This window comes from Amphiprion ocellaris, chromosome 6, assembly GCF_022539595.1.
Source record: "Amphiprion ocellaris isolate individual 3 ecotype Okinawa chromosome 6, ASM2253959v1, whole genome shotgun sequence".
NCBI classification, from domain to species: Eukaryota; Metazoa; Chordata; class Actinopteri; family Pomacentridae; genus Amphiprion; species Amphiprion ocellaris.
Genome location: NC_072771.1, coordinates 31,004,911 through 31,026,423, shown reverse-complemented (window position 1 = coordinate 31,026,423; position 21,513 = coordinate 31,004,911). Strand labels below are relative to the sequence as shown.

At 42.9% G+C, this 21,513-nt stretch overlaps 1 protein-coding gene across 3 annotated transcripts in view; it reads right to left on the bottom strand.

Moving 5' to 3' along the window:
- Positions 1–21,513, bottom strand: part of sema6a (sema domain, transmembrane domain (TM), and cytoplasmic domain, (semaphorin) 6A) — a 106,684-nt gene that overhangs the window by 44,337 nt on the left and 40,834 nt on the right. For all 3 annotated transcript variants that reach the window (XM_035945533.2, XM_023264407.3, XM_023264406.3), the window contains exons 2-6: positions 17,965–18,115; positions 16,976–17,093; positions 3,755–3,815; positions 2,304–2,366; positions 1,588–1,689 (exon numbers count right to left, since the gene is read on the bottom strand). In XM_035945533.2, the coding sequence (XP_035801426.1) occupies positions 1,588–1,689; positions 2,304–2,366; positions 3,755–3,815; positions 16,976–17,093; positions 17,965–18,064 (444 nt within the window). In that variant the 5' untranslated portion in view covers positions 18,065–18,115. The remainder of the gene's footprint in view (positions 1–1,587; positions 1,690–2,303; positions 2,367–3,754; positions 3,816–16,975; positions 17,094–17,964; positions 18,116–21,513) is intronic.

The window sequence follows — 21,513 nt, the reverse complement described above, 5'->3', positions numbered from 1 at the left end:
ATATATCAATTATTATTATATCAATTTGTTTTTTATATCATACACCAGTGTTCATGTGTGTGCACGTGTGTGGCCATTTCACCAAACCTCGCTGTGTTTTACAACACTCCGCCTCTCTAGCAGACTTGCAGCAATATCAGTGCAGCAACAGCTACAACACAAACCTTGAAACCATAACCGGAGGCGCTATAAAAGCTAACCACGCCTGATAAATGCGGAGACATAAATTCCACTTTCCCCGCAGGAGGACTCATTGAATTGAAAGGACGTTCACTCTGTGTGCTTAGCATGCTGAACCACAAAGGCAACGGAGCGGAGATGTCTTGTTTTTCTGGTAAACAGATCTAGTGAACCAAAGCAGGAGAGTTTTCCCCACAGGCCACCTAGATAACATCTCCGTGTGCTGTGACCATCCTAACAAACCAAACAATAACATCCTCCAGGACAGAACTGCTGCCGTGTTTCTCCATCTTTGTGTCCTTTCTTACTGTCTGGTTGTCTGTCTGAGTGTGTATCTTTCTTGCCTCTACAAAGTGTTTCATATCCGACGTCTCTGGATGAGAGTTGCAATCTTATTCTACATAATGTAATATATAACTCTTCCTGGTACTTTTATTAAATGACACCGATTTTGATCTTTGGTTTGTTTTGAGCAGATTTCAGTCACAATCTGTGCTTTAGAGTTTAATCAAACTTAGATAAATGCCAAGAAAATTCTGTCCGCCGAGCTGCTGCAGAGGCACGAACATTGTCTTGTGAATGAACTACGACTGACTCACTGTAAATGGCAATTCTGCCCACTTTTCACACTGAAGCATCAACAAAAATGCCAGATTTATGTCACCAGGAGAGAAAAAAATTGGGACATTTTCTGCTGCAGTTTGAACACAGCCCATCTGCTTTTTATGTTTGTCCATCTGCTTCTCCGTATACTGAGCTTTTATTCTTCACTCTGCGTCTATTTTTTATTGACATCTCTATTTTTGTCCAACAACTCAACCTCACTGTCTACCTGCTCACTTTTATTGACTCAAGGTCAATAAAATGCATCATTTCTTTTCACGGTTTTGCCTATCTTGAAGGAATCTTGAAACCATTCCAGACATGCCCACATGAATATGACCAGGAAGATGTTTACAGGAGAAGGTTGAATCAGATTTCAGGACTGTGTTGTTACTTGCGTTTCAGTGTGTGTGTGTGTGTGTGTGTGTGTGTGTGTGTGTGTACGAACGCCAGTATGTTGTTAGGTTTCTCCGCTTCTAAACTGAGCGTGTCAAAGTACACCTGGAGATAAAGACACAGGAGGAGGGCCTGCTGAGTTGTGAAAGTCATCCATCTACATCCATAGCTCCATAGCTCCCCCACCTCTATACTCTCCTGTGGCTGGGGTCACAAAAAAACACCCCTAAGAGTGTTTGTATGTGCGTCACAGAGCAAGAAACACAAAGCGCAAAGGAGTTCAAAGATCCTATATGTGCACACTGTGTATGACCCATTTCTGAGGTTAAAAAGGGCAAAGAGCACTGAGGAGCAGCTTTTATATATGTGTAAATGTGTGCAAGCGGAATGATTCATATGCTTCCTTACCTTGTAGGTTCGACAGGAAGGGTTGAAAGCATTCGTTCCGCAAACAAACAAGGTGTCGTCATTTTGCTGCAGGAGGACTTTGATGAAATTGTGACACTCATCCTTCATGTGCACCGGGCAGGAAAGAAGACAGACGAAAAGAAGAAAGGGAAGCAATGGTGACATTTGTGTCTTTTATAATCAACGCTTTTACGCACTACACATGGTTTGTATGTCTCTTCTTTCATTTTAAGCGCAGCAAGCATTGCTTCACGGACAAGTGAGAGTCATGCGAAAAGCATTAAACATATTATGATTAAATGTAAGAGTTCCTCGTGGCACATGAAGACATAGCTACAGCAGATCTCAATGTGGTGTTTAACGTCTTTCTCAAACAATAATCAAATACTTATTTTTAAATCCAGAGAAAATTAGCATGATACTGCCATTAGATATGAAAATTTCCACTGAAGTTCTCGGCTACCACAATAAATTGTCAAACGAGAAGATTATGTGAACCGCAAGAAGTGTTTTATTGTACCTTCAGGGTCTTGTGTCTGTTAATGTGAGTGTGAGACAAAGAAACAGACAGGCTGTCGGCAGTTACATCGGTTACAGGTTGTCTGCAGTATATAATGTGTGACTGACTAAAAAGTGTTTTGTGAGAAAAAGGGTGACATTTGTTCTATAAATGAAGTTAGGGTGTTTGTGTGTTTTAGTGTGTGCGTTTTCTCTACCTTATGCTTCCCTTTCATTCTGCAGGTGTCCACATCTGCCTGTCTGGACTTCCATGTCATTTTCTAAAAGAAAAAAGATAAACATAAAGGAGAAAATGTGAGAAAAAAAAGAGTCAGAAACAAACAAGCTAAACACTGAGACAGAATGGGAAGAAAGCAGACAGCCTTATAGAGTTCAATAACCCATCCATACTGTGATCAATAATCATCATCTGAGATTCCCCATCATTGATTTCCCTCATAAGCCACCTGCTCTGAGGTGAACCTTATTCTAAGCACTGGTTGGAGATCAGTTTACCTCCTTGAACGTCTAATTCTCTGCCAGAGAGAAGGGAAATACGACACTGACCCCGGATCAGAACAGAGTGTGTCCAAGGACAGATCCTGAGCTGGTTTCTGTGGATTGATAGGCCGGCCATCCTTGTGCGTGCACACGCACACACACATACACACACACACGCACACACACACACACACGCACAGACACACACACAGACACTGCCTTGGCCTGTGGGTCAGCCCTCGCCCAAACACATCAGTCAGCCAAAAGCACACAAACACCCTCTTTCACTGTCACACACACTTATCAGTCAATGCTAAGTTATATTTGCTACCCAGCCGCATTAACCCACGTATACACTCTGGCCTGTGTGGCCTGAGGGTCAGCGCTAAGCCACAGGTCCAGACCGCTGCGTAGCCGCCAGTGTTGTACAACATGTTTGGAGCTGAGCCACTGATTAAAGACCCTCAGTCATCAATCAATCTGCGCGTCTCCCACCAGCCTTTCATCTGCAGCCTGCTCTCATTAAGACCCACTCGTCGGGCTTTGACATTGAAGTGGATGAGGTGGAGGGATGGCGGGTTGTTGTATACACCAGAATCGCCCTGTTTGAATTCTGTTTGCATGCATTATGTTAAGGGCAAGTGATGCCAGCGAGGAGTGGTTGGAACGGAACGGAGAGTGGGTTATTACAGCCGAGGGCCTATGTAAATATGAGGTGCATTTTTATGAATAATCTGAAACTACACAATAGGATCTTCTTTCCTGTCTGCATCCATCTTGTCTTTCTCGCCCTTCTGTCATTTATCTCGTCTTTGTTTTCCCTTTCTTTCTCCGCTGCTCGTCCTCTCCTGTCCTGTCCATCCCTCCCTCCCACACTTCCTCCGCTGTCCTCTCAGCTTCCGTTACACACCAATCAGACCTTCCACTGTCCCACTGATGAGCGTGGATGACGCAGGCAGGTTTGCTAGCTGATTGATTGGATAATCTTCTTAACGGGGTCACCGTGAGTAAGGCTGCTGGCAGGCACACACATGCATGCACGCATTCGACCACGTGCGCTCGCCAACGCACAGCGGCACCGGGAGCAGTGCGAGGTTATTAGGGTTACGTTGTCAATCACGCCACGCCGGCAACAACACGCCCTCAAAGAGACAGACGTCTCACTCACCTTACTGAAAAAGATCTCGTCACTGTTGGCAGTGTCCGTGTCCACCGTGTATATGTGATCCCTGCGAGCGATTGAGGAGGGGTGAGAGACGGGGGAGAGAGAGGGTGAGGGATTGAGAGAAAGCAGAGGGAGAGATGAGAAGAGGTCAGACAGCAGCAGACAGTCAAAAATTCAACAAACAATAAACCCATTTCTTTTCTTCCCTCTCTGTTTTCCCCCTGCAGGCAGCAAACAACGTCAGAAAATGGGGCTTTGTGTAAACTTTGTTCAAACTTCAAAATATGACAATAAACAAAAGCAGGCCAGAGCTATTTGCTCTGTCAGACAGAAACAGTCAACAAAGGTTCAGAGCGCTGTGGCGCAGGCCGGGGGACAAAAGCCTCTTTGTCCCACAGAAAGGTCTTGATGGAGGGTGAGGGAGGAGGGAAGGTTGAGACGGGAGGTGCCAAGTCACTCAGAGCTGTTCAGGTCAATTAAGCCTAGTGTTTGAGCCACAGGAAATCTATACTAACACTCATTATAGCTCAGACAAGAAGACTTATGTGTGCTGGCCTGGAAATATACAGGCTTCTCCTGTATTACACAGTCCAGCCATAAAGGCCCCAACAGGGCATATGGAAGACATAAAACTCACAGAGGTTAACAACATCGCAGACAGACGGAGCGGCTGGTTGACCACCAGGCAAAGCTACACCTACTTACCGGGGAGAATTAGGGTGCAGACATGGCGGGTGGAGGGTTGAAGGTGTGGAGGCGGTGTTAAGGCAGGAGGAGGAGGCAGACACAGAGAAAAGGGGGATTTATCTCGTTTGAGAACCAAAGGTGACCATGCCAAACGATGTAACTGCTTTAATTTGTTGGAGATTAGCTGTTGAACGTGTTTTTAATCAAAGTGTGTAACAGTGGCATCGTCAGGCTCACGGCTTAATTACGTTCCAGCTCCCCAACCTGCGCTCAGCCAGCCAGCCCGCCTTGCTCTCTCATTAACTAAATCTAATAAAGTCTTTGGAGGAACAGGCATCTTGAAATGAATCCGCTTATATTGCTTTCCTGGGGGCCACCGCCGTCTCCTCGAGGATAAAAACCAGTCCACCGTACATTATCAGCGACGATTCTTAAATTGAATAATTAATCTCTGAGAGCGGTTGAAATTAAGAAAACACTTCTGCTTTGTCAGTCAGAGAGGACACGTTTTTGACAAAATCTGCTTTTTCTTTGATTTCTGTCATGTATCATGTAATTCCTCCATGCGGCACCACGATTCATTCACTTCAGCAAATGTTTTGTTGCTATCTTACCTTTATCACCGTGGTGTCTGAGGCAGTTTCTAGTTTCTGTATATATAGTCCATTAAATAATCATGTGGCGTACGGATCATTATAGTAAACACTATTATCATTATCTTTAAAAAAAAAAAACACCTTATAATACCGAGATTATACCAAAATACACATCCAGTAAATGTATTCTTTCAAGTTCTTCAACCAACTTTGTTGACTGTTTCCTAAAACATTCTGTCCAACTGAAATTAAAAACACTTTCACATAAAAGCAAACAGCGAAGTCAGCTTGGGGTCACTGAGATGCATCCCTCCTTCCAAGTTCACTTGCTCAAGCAAATGCCAGATGCTGACTGTCACGCTGCAGTCTGCCACGATTAAAAATTGACAATCTCTGGCCAAACCCGCAAACTCCACTGTGCAACTTTATTCAGGCTCAGTGCTTGCACTACCATTGCACTACTCTTTGGCTAATTGAACTGGGCTGAATTTCCTGGGTTATCTAACGGCCACTCTGCGTTCCAGTGTTTCTGTCACCTTGTTTCCAGTGTAACGGGATACACAATAATCAAACTTAGTTAGTCTACGGGAAGTTTAATTATTAAAAGGCCAACTTGTAACTTGTCAAAGCAAAAGAATAAATCAATCCACGACTGAAGTTAAAATACAGACAGACAAGAAGCCTTTAAATGGACAAATGGTGGGTGATAACAGCAATAGATGATATCGCTACAGTGTTCTGACACGTCTCCTAAAGTTCTGAGAGTTGCTCAGTTAACTTCACTTATATTTTTATATTAAAATTCAAACTTTATATGAAAAAGATTCAACTAAATCAAAAGCCATTTAAACAGAGGTTTACTAGGCGGATTTAGTGTAATCCCTCGGGTTATTTTACTGACTGCAATTTTGAAACAGCTCATGAGTAATCTGTAATTGACTGCTCCATAATTTTTGACAGTAACCATCCCTTTTATTCTCCCCGTCCTGCGCCTCTCTTGTCCTGGCTGCTGACAGCGTCCTCGAGGGCCGAGGCCTTCCAGCCGCGGGGTTTTGGGTTCCAGCAGAGATTAGAGGGAGCCAAGCGATGAGGTGTCCCTCAGACATCCTGACTGGAGATGGAGGAGGACAATGGAGCGGCTGTGTCTGTGTCAACACCAGCTCTCCAAACACACACATGTGCAAGGAGACTCCCCGTCTTTTCTTCTCACTCCAGCTCAATTGCACGCATGCACCCTTTTCCCTGCACCTGAACTCATATTACAACAGATTCACTTCCCTCTGGTGTCACATTCATATCACTTCACAAAGAATAGAAAGCAGAGGCAGAGCGTTCAAGGACAACTCTGCTGGCATCGTGTTGTATAATATACACCATAAACTACAAATTGAATATAGTTAACATTAGTGCGGATCATTTTCCAAAGCAAGCCTGAAGTCTAAAATTGATTTCCTACATTCCAGGCAGCCGGCGGTTTACATTTATTTAATAACATATGAAACTCAGCTTGCAGAGTTAAGGTCTGCTTGAAGTACATGATCCATCATAGCCACTATTTCAATGTCAATATTGTCATAAGTTATGCTCTGACATTTAAAAGCTTTGGCATCACAAACTATTATTATTATTATTGGAGTTGTTAAGTAATGAAAATAAAGTGGATTTTGATTACTGATTAAACTGCAGATTTTATCTTTATTTTATGGATAAATAAATCAAAATTTAGCTTACATTGTCAAAAATGGTAAAAGAAAATGTTCAACACAATTTCCTTGACTTCAACTTGACCTCTCCAAATGTCATGTTTTTGTCTGACCAACCTCCAAACCCAGAAATACTCAGTTAAAAGTAGGACATCAATCTTCTACACTTTAAAGAGAACCACAATATTCAGCAATGTAGACAAGAATTTATCGTTATTTCTCTGCTCTCTATATGGTCCCTTCACACACACCATCAACATGGCTGTTACTTCAATGATATATCTGTATTTTATCTCAGGTGTTGTGAAAAATCTAGTTATGAGCCTTCAAACACCAAAAAGGAAGCCATTCCTCTGACCCAGCAGCTGAAAACAGAGTGCAATTTCAAGACTATTCTTGCCTGTTGAGCACAGTTCAGACTAAACACTGTTTTGAGTAAAAGCTGCTGTCCTGTTGGGGCAAAAATGTGGTCAGTCTAGACTCGTCTTACAAACTAATTTTATTATGCAACAGCGCTTTTTCATCTGTGCTGAGCAGTTTGCTGTGAATACATAAACATGTATTCTATTGTCTATTGTTTCCGAGAATAGAATCCATTTATATTACTGATGTGCAAGGTTTACTCATGAAATAATTTATAAGAATGAAAAACTGCTGTATTCTTCCACTCGATCTGCATACAGGATGTGGACTAATGCAGGCATTTTAGAGCAGGCACATTCTTTAAGATAAAGTTCTGGACAATTTATAAGAGCAAATTGTCCAAAAATAGTTCATGTATTCTTCTGTTCTTCAACAGGAGTTTATCTTCTTCTATGGATGGATGTTTCAGGAACATACAGGCCATGCGAATGGAACATTCTGAACCTTATTATTTTCTAAGCCTACATACTCTGCCTTTTATTTGAGGAGCATTCATACTTCATTTTGGAACTACACTTCCTGTGATGCTTTGGAGGACGCAATCTGGAAACTGTGGACCGCATTTTATTTATATTTTGGCAAATCATCATTAAAAATGAAATAAAGCAGCTATAATCACTTTGGTGTGTATCATGTCTATGTGCTCAGACCTGTTATGGCTAAATATTCCCAGAGAGAGCACTGTTTTGATGCAACTTGTAGCAATGGGGTGACGTTATCTAAGAAATCAGTGTTTCATGGCAACTGCTGCTGCTGCTCTATCTGCTTTGGTAAATGTGGGCCAAATCAGTGGGCCAAACTAAAATAAGTAAATTCCCAATGTTAGCAGAAGTACAGTGCCCTTACCTCTCATCTCTCCCCCCGCATCCCCCCCTTTAATGTTCCTTCTCTCCCTTGGGAAGTTGCATCTCACACCCTAAAATCCGTGCCAACCACTTCACCAACTTAGTCTCAGTTTCAGACTTTCTGGCCTGTCACAACCTGTCTAGCATGACCAGGCTGTTACTTGCAAGCAACTTTATTAACTGAAATTCCCTGGGAGAAATTTTGCTGCATGTCATTGGCTTTCCCATCATTTTCTTACTCTCCACTGTGAATCGCAGAGTCTGAGGGTGGAACAATGCTGTTACTCAAATCACAAGGTCCTATAGGAGCTGCGGTGCTGATGATGAAATTGGAAGCACCGTGAGATTCTGAGGGAAATCAAATAACAGAAGCCTTTGAGAGCGGATGAGCGCAGAACATTGGGTGTCAATGTGAATCACTTGGCGTAGGCTTCGCATTTCCCGAAATTCGGCGACAAAAATGTGTGAGTAGGACGGAAGGTATGCAAATATCCTCTTAGGCACAAATATAGAGGCACTGTAAAAGGATGGTTACACACTGAGAGAAAGAGCTGAATGATCGAGTCAAGACAGTGGACCAACTGAGCGTGGGCAAAAGTGTGAGATTGAGTGCAACACAGTGACAGAGGGTCTCCATCGGACATGTAGCCATGCGTGGCCATGAGAACACTGGGTCTTTGTGTCCAAGAATGTCGTTTTCATAACAGCGCATTTCTTCTGTGGTGACCGCAGAACAGCTTGGTCCATCTGCTGGGTCTTTGTCAAACTATCTCGCACTCCAGTGGCAGAAAAGAGGGGAATGTGATTAGCATGCACCCCACACCTTATGACACCACCCCACTTTCCTCAAACCAAATGCCTGCACATCCTCCCTCCTCCCTACCTCCCACCCTTTTACTCCCATCACCCTCTTCACCCATATTCCTCCCTCTTCATAACTGGATCATGGGCGGTAGAGGAGGGCCCATTGTACATTGTTTTGGCTCTCACTGGTTCAAATCCTCTTCACAAAGTGGATGGGAGGGAACTGGGGAAGCCAGCAGGCACCTTTGGGCTGTGAAGGGAGTTGTTGAAGTTCTGAATGGGCTGAGGGCATCGAGAGGCCCTCGGTGATGTGGTGCCATGAAATGCGACAAGCCAGGGTTCACTCACCCCCAAGCTGAGGCAGGTTGTTCTTTTGGAAGGTTGAAGCTCTCATTATGGTTTTCTACATTCCCTCCATAATTCCTTTCAGTGTGTGTTTGTATATGGCTGCAAGTGTGTTTTTGTGTGGGAATGTTTCAGAGGGGTGAAGGGCATGTTTGGAGCATGCACATTTAGCGCAATTAAGCAAGCGTACATAATAGCTGCAATTACATTTATTGGTTAAAATTCATCCAGTTGTCTCAAAGTATTATACACAACTCCATTTTTATTTCTGTGGAGCCCATTAAGGAAGGGAATAAATAATTTGTGTTCTAAGTTTGAAATTTGTAATTTTAAATCACTTTCCTTGTGCTTATGAATTATTTGGGCACATTAACTAACAGAACACATTAAGCAATGTAGCCGCAGATGTTTAATGCTCAATATACATATCGTATGAATTAACATATTTCTGTTCAAAGTCAAAACAAAACTGCATTAAATTCTGCTCATTTAGACAGGATTAGCTATTATGGGACACCACTTACTTTTAATTTTTAACTGCATTATTGTATAGCTGGAGAGGAGGAGTGTGTCAGATTTGGGAACCTCAGAGTTTTCCAGATGGCATGGTTCCGTTTTCTTTTCGGGTTGTGACATTCAGGGGGCACTGGGGTTGTTTGCGACTACAATGAGAGGAAAAACCTCTAAATTTGAGGCCGTGGTTCTTTGTCAGAAACTGGTGGATTTTTACCTCTGGGTTTGGGGTGTATTTCGGTCCAAAGCAAAGGAGTTTAAGTTTTTCAGGATAGTTACTTAAAGAATGAGATGACTGATATGAGCAGCTGAAATGGGTTTCCTCCGAGCTTGCACATCTGGAAGGTGGCCGGGCTAGAATCGCTGTTCCTTTGTATCAAAAGGAGTCGACTGAGGTGTTTCCGGCACTTGATTAAGATGCCTTTGGAGGTTTTCCATGCAACTGGGAGGAGACGCCAGGGTGGACTGAGAACTCACTGGAGAGATTGCATATCTTATCTGGCCTCGACACGCCTTGGGATGCCTCACGACAAAGTGGAAAATATTCCTGGGGAGGGGGACGTCTGGAATGCCCTACTTGCAACTGACCCCAGATATGCATAGAAAATGATGGCTGGATGGATGGATGGACGGACGGACGGATTGATGGATGGATAAAGATGTACAGCTTGTAACATTAGATGCAGGTGGGCAGAAATGCTGAAAGTACTTAGCATCATGAATGTATAAAAGCAAGTCTCAGTGGTGAAGGACAAATGTAATGAATGTAATAGCTCAAAACGTTGATGTAAATGAAACAAGGCGGTGTTTGCATCGACTAGAGTAGCCACAACTTCATTCCCTGCTGCTGCTATTAATGTGGCACTGATTTGAGAGTACATATTACCACAGCCATGCTCTGTATATTTTTGTTGGATGAATTATTTCAAATATCAAAACAGCAGAAGAAAGACCGTATCAAACATACTTGTAGAGTTACGTTTTGAAGGCCCCAGCTTCAAATACAGGTAATTATGATTACTGGAGCTGCAAGCTTTGTTTCAGGGTGGACGTGGCTGGATGTCGTTGATGCTGCGAGCGGAGGGAGAGGAGGCAACCGTGTAATCCCAGTCATTAGTGGGTTTTAACAGGATTTGGTGGAGCTACAATAATGGAGACTCTAGTGGCCTCCACTGCGAAACCCAACAGGGAAGAGCGGCGGCCACAGAGGCACGACTGTTCCAGAGGATTCAACTGAGAGAAGGTAATCTGGATTTTTGAGTGTATGTGTGTGTCTCCGTGTGACGGCTAATGGCAACTACAAATTCTGGTCCTTCCACTTTCACACACATCACTCCGTCTCTCTCTCCTACACACACACACACACACACACACACACACACACACACACACACACACACACACACACACACACACACACACACACACACACACACACACACACACACACACACACACACACACACACACACACACACACACACACACACACACACTGATTCCCAGGCTTCTCAGCCTCATAGAGGGGTGTAAACAGAGTGTGATTGGCGTTACCATGGTAGAGGCTGAACGAGGCCTGAGAATGGCGACTATGCCCTGCATGTGGAGAGACCTGGGACATGCTCGCTAGGCAGAGAATACAGTAACACAAGCATGTATGGACTGTCTGTTTCATTCTCTGCATGTCTTTTTCTCTTCCTGTCCTCAAAACCTTGAGCTCAATCTAGTTTCATTCAACATGGATCACCTTTTCGTAGTTTCATTCCTTTCAGCAACATTGTGATCATTAAGTTTGATGCTGAGAGCTAGAAAACTGCATATCTTGGTTAAAAAAAAAAAAAGATACCAGATAGGTCAAAAAACATAATTCATGAGATGATCATACAAACTTTAAACCAGTGCTTCTCCCACTCCAGAGGGGGGGGGGGGAAATATGGAGCAAAAACATGATGAAAGAATATGATTTAAACTAAACAAGTATCTTTTGATGCAATCATTGTGACCTTTTTTTTAACTGAATTTTAATTTGGATTCTTGTTTCATTAGTTGCTCAGACTATTATTGGTAATAACAGATTCTTTTTTTAAAAATAGTTGGATGTGTGACTATTTTTTGAAAGTAGGCCAAACTTCATTGGAAAAGAAAAGCAAGAGGTAAGATTAATACCCACACTGAGTTTACAGATTGGCTTTCTTGAGAGGCTCATCAATATTTTAGTTGTGCTCACCTTCACATTTTCTTCTGAATGAAGTGGTTTAAATAATGTGGCTAAAGTGTTAGCTTGTTAACAACCAGTCCAATTGTTGTCAAATGTTTCCCAGATCTCAGCTGTTTCACTGAGGAAAATAGGGCTAGCTGTACTGATCAAAATGACAGAGAAAATTAGTAAAATATGACCCAAATTGTCAAAGAATAAATTGTAATCTAAATATTAAACACTGACACTGGTAATGTGGGACACCGCCAAACGCAAAGGTTTTAACTTTGCTGTGGGAATAAACTGCAGGTCCTGTGCATTTACTACTATGAAGAAAGACAGTCAACAAATCAAAAGAAGACTGAAGGGAGTTTTTACAACACAAAAAGCACAGCAAAGCAAGTCTGACATTTGGAGAAATTTTCCAGTTGTTACTGACAAAGACAGAAAAGAATTGGACTTCATTGTGACAAATTTGCAAAGTATTGGGGCGCCAGTTCAACTGGTTGAGCCTTCGGGGTGCAATACTTTGCACATTTGTCACAATGAAGTCCAATTCTTTTCCAACCTTTGTCATTACCAGGACTTAAGTCTGGGCCACAGAGGCCTGGGTTTGATTTCAACCCAGTGCCATTTGCTGCATGTCACCCTCTGTCTCTCCGGTCTCTCTTTGGCTGTCTATACAATAAAGGCTTAAAGAAATGAAAGCCTAGCAAAAAAAAATGTGCAAAGCATTGGCAATGCAACAGGCACAAATCTGGCACCTCTGAATTGCTCTCCTCTCCTTGGTCAAAGTAAGCTCTCCTTCAAAGATAAAACGCTTCTTGATGCACACATTAAACAAGACATGATTGAAAAATTTATGAAATGTGTGCTTACTGCCCTAGATTAATTAATTCTCATGAATGTAACTGTAGTTTTTCTTTGTTATGGCTGGCAGCTATGCATCTCTTTCAGAGTGTTTATGAGTTCAGGCAGGAGTAGACACACACGTTGCAGGAGTGGGCGGTAATGGTCAGAAATCCAGTTAGAGCGGGATTAAGAATACAGTCCCACGCAGGCCTCTACATTCCACCTCTAAAATAGCTGCTTGAATAAGTGAGCACAGATAAGGTTAAGGTCATCGTACGAAAAATAAAAAATAAAAAAAAAGTTTCCACATTCTAAAAGGTTTAAAACTCAAAGTAGTTTGGTACAAAGGTAGAGGTCAGAGAACACACACACAGTTTCTACTATGCATCTTCACTACTGAGAGCAATGAGTTTAACATTCCCAAAGTAAAAAATGTCTGAGAAATGAGATCACAATTTGTTTTTCTGACTGCTACATGGCAAGTGGCTTCAATCAAATCAGTTAACTGAAAGCACACACAGCGAGGGAAGTCATCATGACACTGTTTACCTACTGTGCATACACATAAACAGTCCACATTCATGCACGCAGCCTGAGTCACACTCGCACACAGATATTTTTTGCAGATATCGGAATGATAAATCTCCAACTGCACCGTGATGAATTCCCTCAGAATGTTGTACACAGTGTACTCTGACCATGAAATATGGACCTCTGGGATGGGAATCCTCCTGCGTCCATCTCTCACTGAACAGTTTATTGCTTTTACTAAACGTGACTCTGCTGCTAAACACCTAAAATACACATGACAGCAGACACACATAAACCACAGAGCTCGTTCATGACAAAGTTTTTATGTTCATTACCTGCGCTCTAATATACATCATGTCTCAGTAAATCATGGGTAATGTATAGCTGATTGCTACAATAAAAACTATCAAACAGCAGCTCGGTGCAGGGTCGGCTCTCATGCTCATCGCTGTGACTCCCCAAACATCTCTTGTTATGACTCACATAGCAAATATTTCCCTTTTATTTCCATTATTTCTCTTAAACAAGGTTTTGTTAGCAGAAACTCTGCCGTGCACCCTTCCTGTTAAGAGCAGATGTTTGAGGGAAAGAGAGACAAATCAGCAGTCAGTCCCATCTAAGTCTTGTTAAAACTGAACAAACAAGAGGGTTTTTGATATCCTGCATATGAAAGGACAGCAGCCTCATATCTTATCAAGCTGTAGTGTCCCTCTGGATAATGCACTTGATGAAAACTGAGCCATGGAATAAGATTCAGAATATTAAAGGGACTCAACTGGTCATGAACTGAATTCATAATCAACAATACAATATATATGAGTCTAAGAAAGCTAATAACATTTTATAAATATTGGAAAAGTCATATGACCTCATCAGCAGAGGCCATTTTCTTCAATACTCGTCCACATAAAGTGAATAAAACAGAATTGGATAAAGAGCATCTGATTTGAACAAATCAATACATTTCATTCACGGCTAAAAACTCATAAATGATCAATCGCTGCATCTGTTGCTGAGTTCCTCCGTTGCCAAAGACTTGACTCTTTCCCTCTATGGATTAAAGCCCTTTTGTCGATTTACAATTTCATCAGTTGCTATGTTTGTATGCATCTCACAGCTTAAAAATCTTGTGATTTTTTTGCCAGAGCCAAAACAGGAGCCAAAGGGATTTAATACACTGAGCAGTCATTCAAAAAACAGCCCGAAACAGTGTTGGGCTTTGGACTGCGTTCACAGTGGCCATCTGCAAGCTGCTGCACACCAAGAACTGAGGCTCACTCGTCTAGAGGCATGATGGCAAAGCTGTGTGATGCTGGCCCCAGAATAAACAAGCCATTTGACTGGACAACCGTCATAAAAGCAACTATTGATGTTGCCTCGTTTTTTTTCTTTCGGCAGCATTGTGCGTTGTTTCGTAGCCCGAGTCTTGCTGGGTCCACTGTTGGCTCAGTTTCACATTGATTTCTGAAGTGGTAATTGTCTCTGCTGTTTGCCTTAAACTGTTTGTCATTTAACTTTTACATGTCCTTATCGATATCCCGTTAGAGCCGATGGACGCTATTGACTCTGGCATTCTTCTCCGTGTCAGGATCAATGCCGGTCACCCGACTCTGTCTAATCTGAGGCGGCCATTCCAGTCACTCAGGGGTCACATACCTCGGCCATGTGTCGGCATTCCCAGTCTGCTTTAAGCAAGTATGCGAGTGTGCGACCGACGCACCAGGTGACCTCACACATGCACACATAACTGCATGCACAAGTCGCAGCATGTACGATCTCTGGCTGTGGCTCCCACACACCCGCCGGCACAGCAACACATGTTCACCATCCCCAACGTATATCCATATACACGCACATGTGGCCGCATATCGGACCCAATAAATCACTTTTAAATCCACCGGACAACTGGTCAGCGTACTAAATTAGACGGCACACACCCTCTCTCTTTCAAACACACACACACACACAAACTCTCACATACACACCCCTCCAATAAACCCTCTGTGCCTCATTTCCCTCCCCTGCCCCTCAGGCCCCTGCCACCCCATGTGGAGCAGGTGGGCGACAGGCAGTCCAAAGTCTCTGGCATCCCACCACACATGCATGTACACACACACACGCACACGCACACGCACACGCACACGCACACGCACACACACACACACACACACACACACACACACACACACACACACACACACACACACACACACACACAGGCTCTCTCTTTCGCCGTTTCCTTTCTCACTCTCCACACACCTCCGCTTAATGACCACAGATATTTTAAAAAGCTCTGCCACTGAAAGCAGCAGCCTCCCGTCCGCCACTTAATTTGACATGCTTGGGAGGAAAACAAAGAAAGAGCCCTATTGTGGCTTTGAACAGCATCCAATCAAGCCTGCCACTCAATTAGCCATGGACGGCACAAGAACACACACATAAGGATCCGTTTTATTAAGACCTATTCAATGCCGCTTTAACAGTACAGGCCACTGCGCAATCAAACCTCCATTGAAGGTAAACCAGGCCGTCGGTGCTTTCCGACATGGACCTGATTGTTTTCCAGATCGCTCACTTTGCCGTGAGGTGAAACACTATGAACATTTTTAAAATACCGATGACAAGAGAGACGACAAAATCAATATCGATCCTCTCCATGGCTCCAGATGGTGTAATTGAGCTATATTATCTCAGAAAGATGAGTCACACAAAAATAAAAAAATAAAAAATGCACAGGTGAAAAACACATTGACGTAAAGCAATAAAGGCAGGTGACAGACATGGGAGGAGAAAAAGCCAGACGAAGCAACAAAGAGCTTTAAAAATTGATCTGTGAGGGCTACAGGGCTGCCAACAAACAGTGCAAAAAAATGCCTGTATTTATCCTGTATTAGTGTTTATTGTCAACACAGAATGTGCATTAAGACTGTCTAGATGGTGCACATAGATCAGAAAAAAAGGAAACTGGAAAGTATTCTTTGAGGTTAGTTTTTAACCAATCTGTAGTTTTCATCTCAGTGAATGCATGTGCGTGCATGTGAGAGTTTGCATGTCTGCTCGGATGTTTAAGAGGAAAAAAAACAGGGCACACGTCTTTAGGGACATCGTACAAGGTAAAAGGGGTTTTGGCAGATGGTGAGCTCAAAATAGAAAACAACAAGGAGGTAATGAAAGAAAAACTTCAGGCTGCAAAGTGATTTAAAGTCTCAGCATTTTGCTCTGAATTAGTCCCTCATGATTCCCGAAACCCTTTAAAGAACACAGCACAGCAGGACTCCCAAGTTCGGTTTGATGACCCAACTGCTGTGGATTTCACAGCCCTCGGTTATTATGGAGTTAAAACTAGATCACACGTTCACAAAGCAACTTTAATATGAGAGGAGATGATGAAGGACTTCATAATCCTGGTGTTTGATTAATCCTAACCTAAAATGGCCTGCACTTTTGTTCCACATAGAAAAGTGGTAAAAATTACATTTATGTCAGTTTGTCCCTCTGTCTGAAATATTAAATTCAATTTACTTTTTTTTTTATAAGGCGACACTTGTCATCTTAAGTAATTTGTCATCTTTACATAGCAAGGTGAAGACTTTATTAAAGAAACCTAACAAATCCAAAGATTCCCTTGGATTCCTTTTGAGAAAGCACTTGGCAACGCAGGGAGGAGAATAGCACCAGTATTTGAGGAGCACATTAAAAAAATGGAATAAATAGATATTATCACCTACCTGGCAGCGATGTATAATGTCCTATTCATGATCATGATGAGCTGGATGTCCAGTTTGTGCCGCTGCGTGTTGTTCCTTCCAGGTTTGTGGCCTACAAATGCTGGATACTGCTTTGTGTCTGCAAAGAAGGAGCCAAAAAATTAATCCCTGCACGTGATAACCTTACACTTATTACTGCAGTAATGGCTTTAGGAAATTATGAATTTCACTGCTTTTGTCAGGCGTCTCATGGGCTTTAAGTCAAATGTCAACTCATGCTTCTTAACTGTGCAAGGAAACGCCACCGCAATTGGTGGTTGAGCTCCTCCTGCAACCATAAATTGTCGACTAAAAATATGCTGCACTGTACCATGCAATCGTTCTATTGTTAGTGGCTTTGAATGAAAGCGGCTGGTTTGAATAAACAGTCTGATAGTAGGAGTGTAGGTCTATGTGAGGCTGACTGGGTTTGTGTTTCAGCTCTCCTGGCCAGGAGATACAGTGTTCTGCCTGTAGAGAGAAGAACAGGACAGCAGAGAACAGGCAGAAACACAGACAGAAACAGAGGAAACAATGACCATATCTTTACAGCCTGCCACAGCGTTTACACTATCACACACAGCATTAGGAGCCCAACAGAAAAATAGCGGATTATCCTTTGATGTGGGGTGGGCTCCATTTCAAATGCTGCCTTAAGTCCTTGATTTTAGTGTGTGGAGGGCCTATCCTCAGGCGCCAAATTACACTCCGTGCCTTCAGAATGTGTTCAGTGTTGGGGGCTGGTGGGGGTTGCCGAGGAAGCAAAGGGTTGAGAGGGATGTGGAGCAGCAAAAAGGATAGAACAAGTGAGACAGATACCAAGAGGAGGATTTGCAAAGTAGAAAACAAAGAGGAAAGGGAAAAGAGTGCAGGCGGAGAGCGAGGGAGGACTTGTAATGAGAGGAAAGATGGTGCTCAAGAAAAGAAAGAAAGAAACAACTGAAGAAAGGAAGAATAAAGGATATACTTACAGTTGCCGTGTGAGATGCTAATAGGTTCACTGTCTTCGGGGAAGCCCGCCCCGGCTATTTGCAGTAGCGTGAAGTAGAGTAACAAGGCCTCTGACCTCATGGTCGCACCAACACTGCTGCTGCTGGTCCTCTGCTACAGATTCGTCTCAGCCTGGACAAAGAGAGGTTGGAGTAGAAGGAGGAGATGGAGAGGGATGGAGGGAAAGCGTGAAGGAAAAAGGACAGAAAAAACAAAGTTTGTCAAACTGTGTTTTCATCTGACTACCTCATCAACAACAATGCCTCTGTGGCTTCTACATTCTTAGTGCAAAACAAAGAAATGCAGAAGCAGGTGGGAGGGGAGGAGAGGCACCGAAAGAAAGGAGTAAACCAAACAAATTCAAGTCCACCTGAATTAGCTGTTTGTGCATTTTGCACGGCCCATTGCAGTCTGTCAGAGATATATTTATATATGCAATTTCGATGACTCAAGCAAGCCGCATTGCAAGCGAAACAGAATTAATTGGATTAGGGTGGTAATATGCGTCATAGATCGATGGCAGGCAGAGAAGATCTCTGTGTTTCTCTCATCCTGTCTCCCTCTCTCTCTGTGTGACAGGGTCTTAGTGAAGTGGCAGAGCTCTTGTTCAGATTACCCCGCTGTAAAGTATCAACAGTACTTTGAGATGGGGCGGGACGGCGTGGCAGCTACCTAATTTCCCACTTGCCAGTCTCTTGCCAGGGTAGCAATCCCACACTGCAACAGGTCGATGACTCCCTCTAAATCTGTGCATCAGTACGGCTAATAAACACTCCATTTTACCAGAGAAACGGTTTAAGAGCCACCTGAAGGTTTGTACTTTCCTTTCTCTCCTCTTCATGACATTTCTCATTGCACTTGGTGTCTACTTTAAATACCAAATGTTGACTCACTTTTCTCACTCAGCGAGCATGACAGCTGCACGAAATGACTGGATGTTTTTTTTCCTTGATCATTTACCTATAAATCCTGGAAAAGGCAATGAACTCATCCAGCTAATTTCCTAATGTAACTTATATGTGCTCACTAAAGTGGATTTTACAGCAGATGCCCTACATTGTGTTGATGTAAAGTCTTCATAGAGCAAACCATGGCAACTGAGCTTTTTCTTACTGCAGTTTGTGGTAACCAATTACACCCATAAATCATCCCAGACAATTATTGCGTCTGTAATCTAATCAAGAATAAAGCATTTAATTTGCATAAAGCACCTTCTTCTTCTCGACTGAAGCTGCAGGGGTGTGATGTTGCTGGGTAGATAGAGTAAGGGGGGATCCTTCAGGGATGAAGAATTGAATAAAATAGTCGATTTCATTTGGTCCAGTCTGATAAAAGTTGTTTATCCCACGCTGTATTTTCATTCTCTATTGTATGTCCAAGGGGAGAAGGAAGAAGGAGGGAGAAAAAGAAAAGTGGCTGTGGTGGTGGGGGGTTACTTTCTCTTTTCTTTGTCATGTCTCTCTCTCCCTCCCTCCCTCCCCCCACCTCACCCCCTCCCTCTCTCTCCATGCTCCTGTGAATCTCATTCAGGAGAGGAATGAAAACACTATTCACTGGTAGAATCATTTTAACACTGAGGAGAATACCAATACTAAAGCCTGGATACGACCTTGATCTCACAAGCTTCTCCGTTCTCCTCCCCTCCTTTCGCCTACTCCTCTTATCCTTACACTGCTTTTTGTACCACATTCTATATTTTATGAAGGGGAAAAAATACAAAAATGGATTTTCCATGACCCTCCCCTTCCCCGACCAGCAAAGGCTGCCTGAGCTGCACTTGTGCTCCACGTTCCAACTTTGTCTAAATCGTAAGTAAAGATTGCATTTTTTTTCCTGTAGAGTACAGTTAACCTCTCAGAGGGCTAAAACATGTTTCTCTCCTGAGCCTTGACCCGGAAGTCCTTCAGTAATTGACTGATTGATGAGCAGGAAGTGGCATAAGACGGGGAGGTGAGCCCCGAGGGAGCCGGCACAGCGGATGATGGATGGAGGCTGCGCTGACCGAGAAAACAAGATCTGTACGGCCTGATAAAAGGGAATAATTCTGTAATTGTATTTTTAGATAGGACCTGATTATGTCAGAATCAAACCTAAAACTATAATAGCTACCGCTTCCAAATCAATACAGTATCTATACTGTAGTTTTATTGTTAGTTGAAATTAACCTCAGGAGATTCATCATATTTGAAGATGTTTTTCCTTTCATCGGTCGATGCTGATGGGGAGGAACATCCTCCATCTATTTCAGTAGGTTGTAATAGGATGCTAAAAACTGTTAGCTAAACCATCTCACACTGCCTCCTGTGATACACCAAATTAAATTGAGCACAAAATGACTTAAGTGAAACCCGTAAGCCTTCCAGTGGTCCTTTCATTACCAGCTGCCACACATGAGTAACAGGAGGGAGCGAGACACAGTCTGTCTTTACCGAATTACACTCTTTATGTGGAAGAGCAAATTGCTTCCTTGTGTGCGAGTGTGACTGTGTGTGTGGCGTGTGTTAAAGCCCGATCTAAAATGCTACTTTTGTGCAGCACTATAGACATCTGTTTAAACACACACACACACAGGCTGAGAATATCAAGATTCAGGAATCAAGGCTTGAGCATGTGCTCAAACTTCAACTAATAAATTACCCGCAAAAGCCACACTAGTGCAGGTGGAAGTGTGTGGATTTCCTCTCTTGTAAAAGCTTCCCTTGAAAAACAACCAAAGAGATGACAAAAAGAGTAACAGTGGATCCCTGTGCCTCCTCCTCGGGCTTTTAATAGATAATATCATTTTAAGAACCTTAACTGCTATTCCCTCACACCTCCTGTACACTCGCAGTGATAAAGTAGCTGTTTGCATGTGCGAGCATAACTGTGTGTGTGTGTGTGTGTGTGTGTGCGAAGCAGAAAGGCAATAGAGGGGAGAGTTAATCAAGCTGGATGCTGGCAGGAGGCCACCAGTAGGTAATAAAAACACGAGGACCCCCCAGAATCCCTCTACATCCCACAGCATCTTATGAATAACTATACAACTCTTGATGCACACAGCTAGGAGCATAAGCTTTAGAAAAAAGTCACATAAATTAAAACTATATTAGCAATAAGCAACTTGAAGCAGCAAAACAATCACTAACGCAGAGTCGCCCATGGGGGCCAACCTAAGCTGCATTAGCTTTAACAATAAACACATTAGCAGGCCTAATGATGTTATGCTGCTATTGCATCAACATGTTAGCTATGGGTGCTTGGAGCTTAAACATGCTCAGAGTGACGCACATTAATTATAAAGACAAGGTCATCCACAGTGGGCTTCAGGTGAGGGAAAGGAAGGAAATGTTTCTCAACATTTAGCTACACATTTAGCTTGTCAGTCCAGTTAACCTTCTGCGCCTCAAGCAGTCTTTGGCTGTTTTTTGCCCCGGTCACATTTTTCTTCACTGTGGACCCATTTTTCACAGCAGTACTAAGTCCTGCCCCTTGATGGAAACAGCAAAAAACATGGCTAGAAGTACAGAAAACTTAAAAATACATATTTTGTT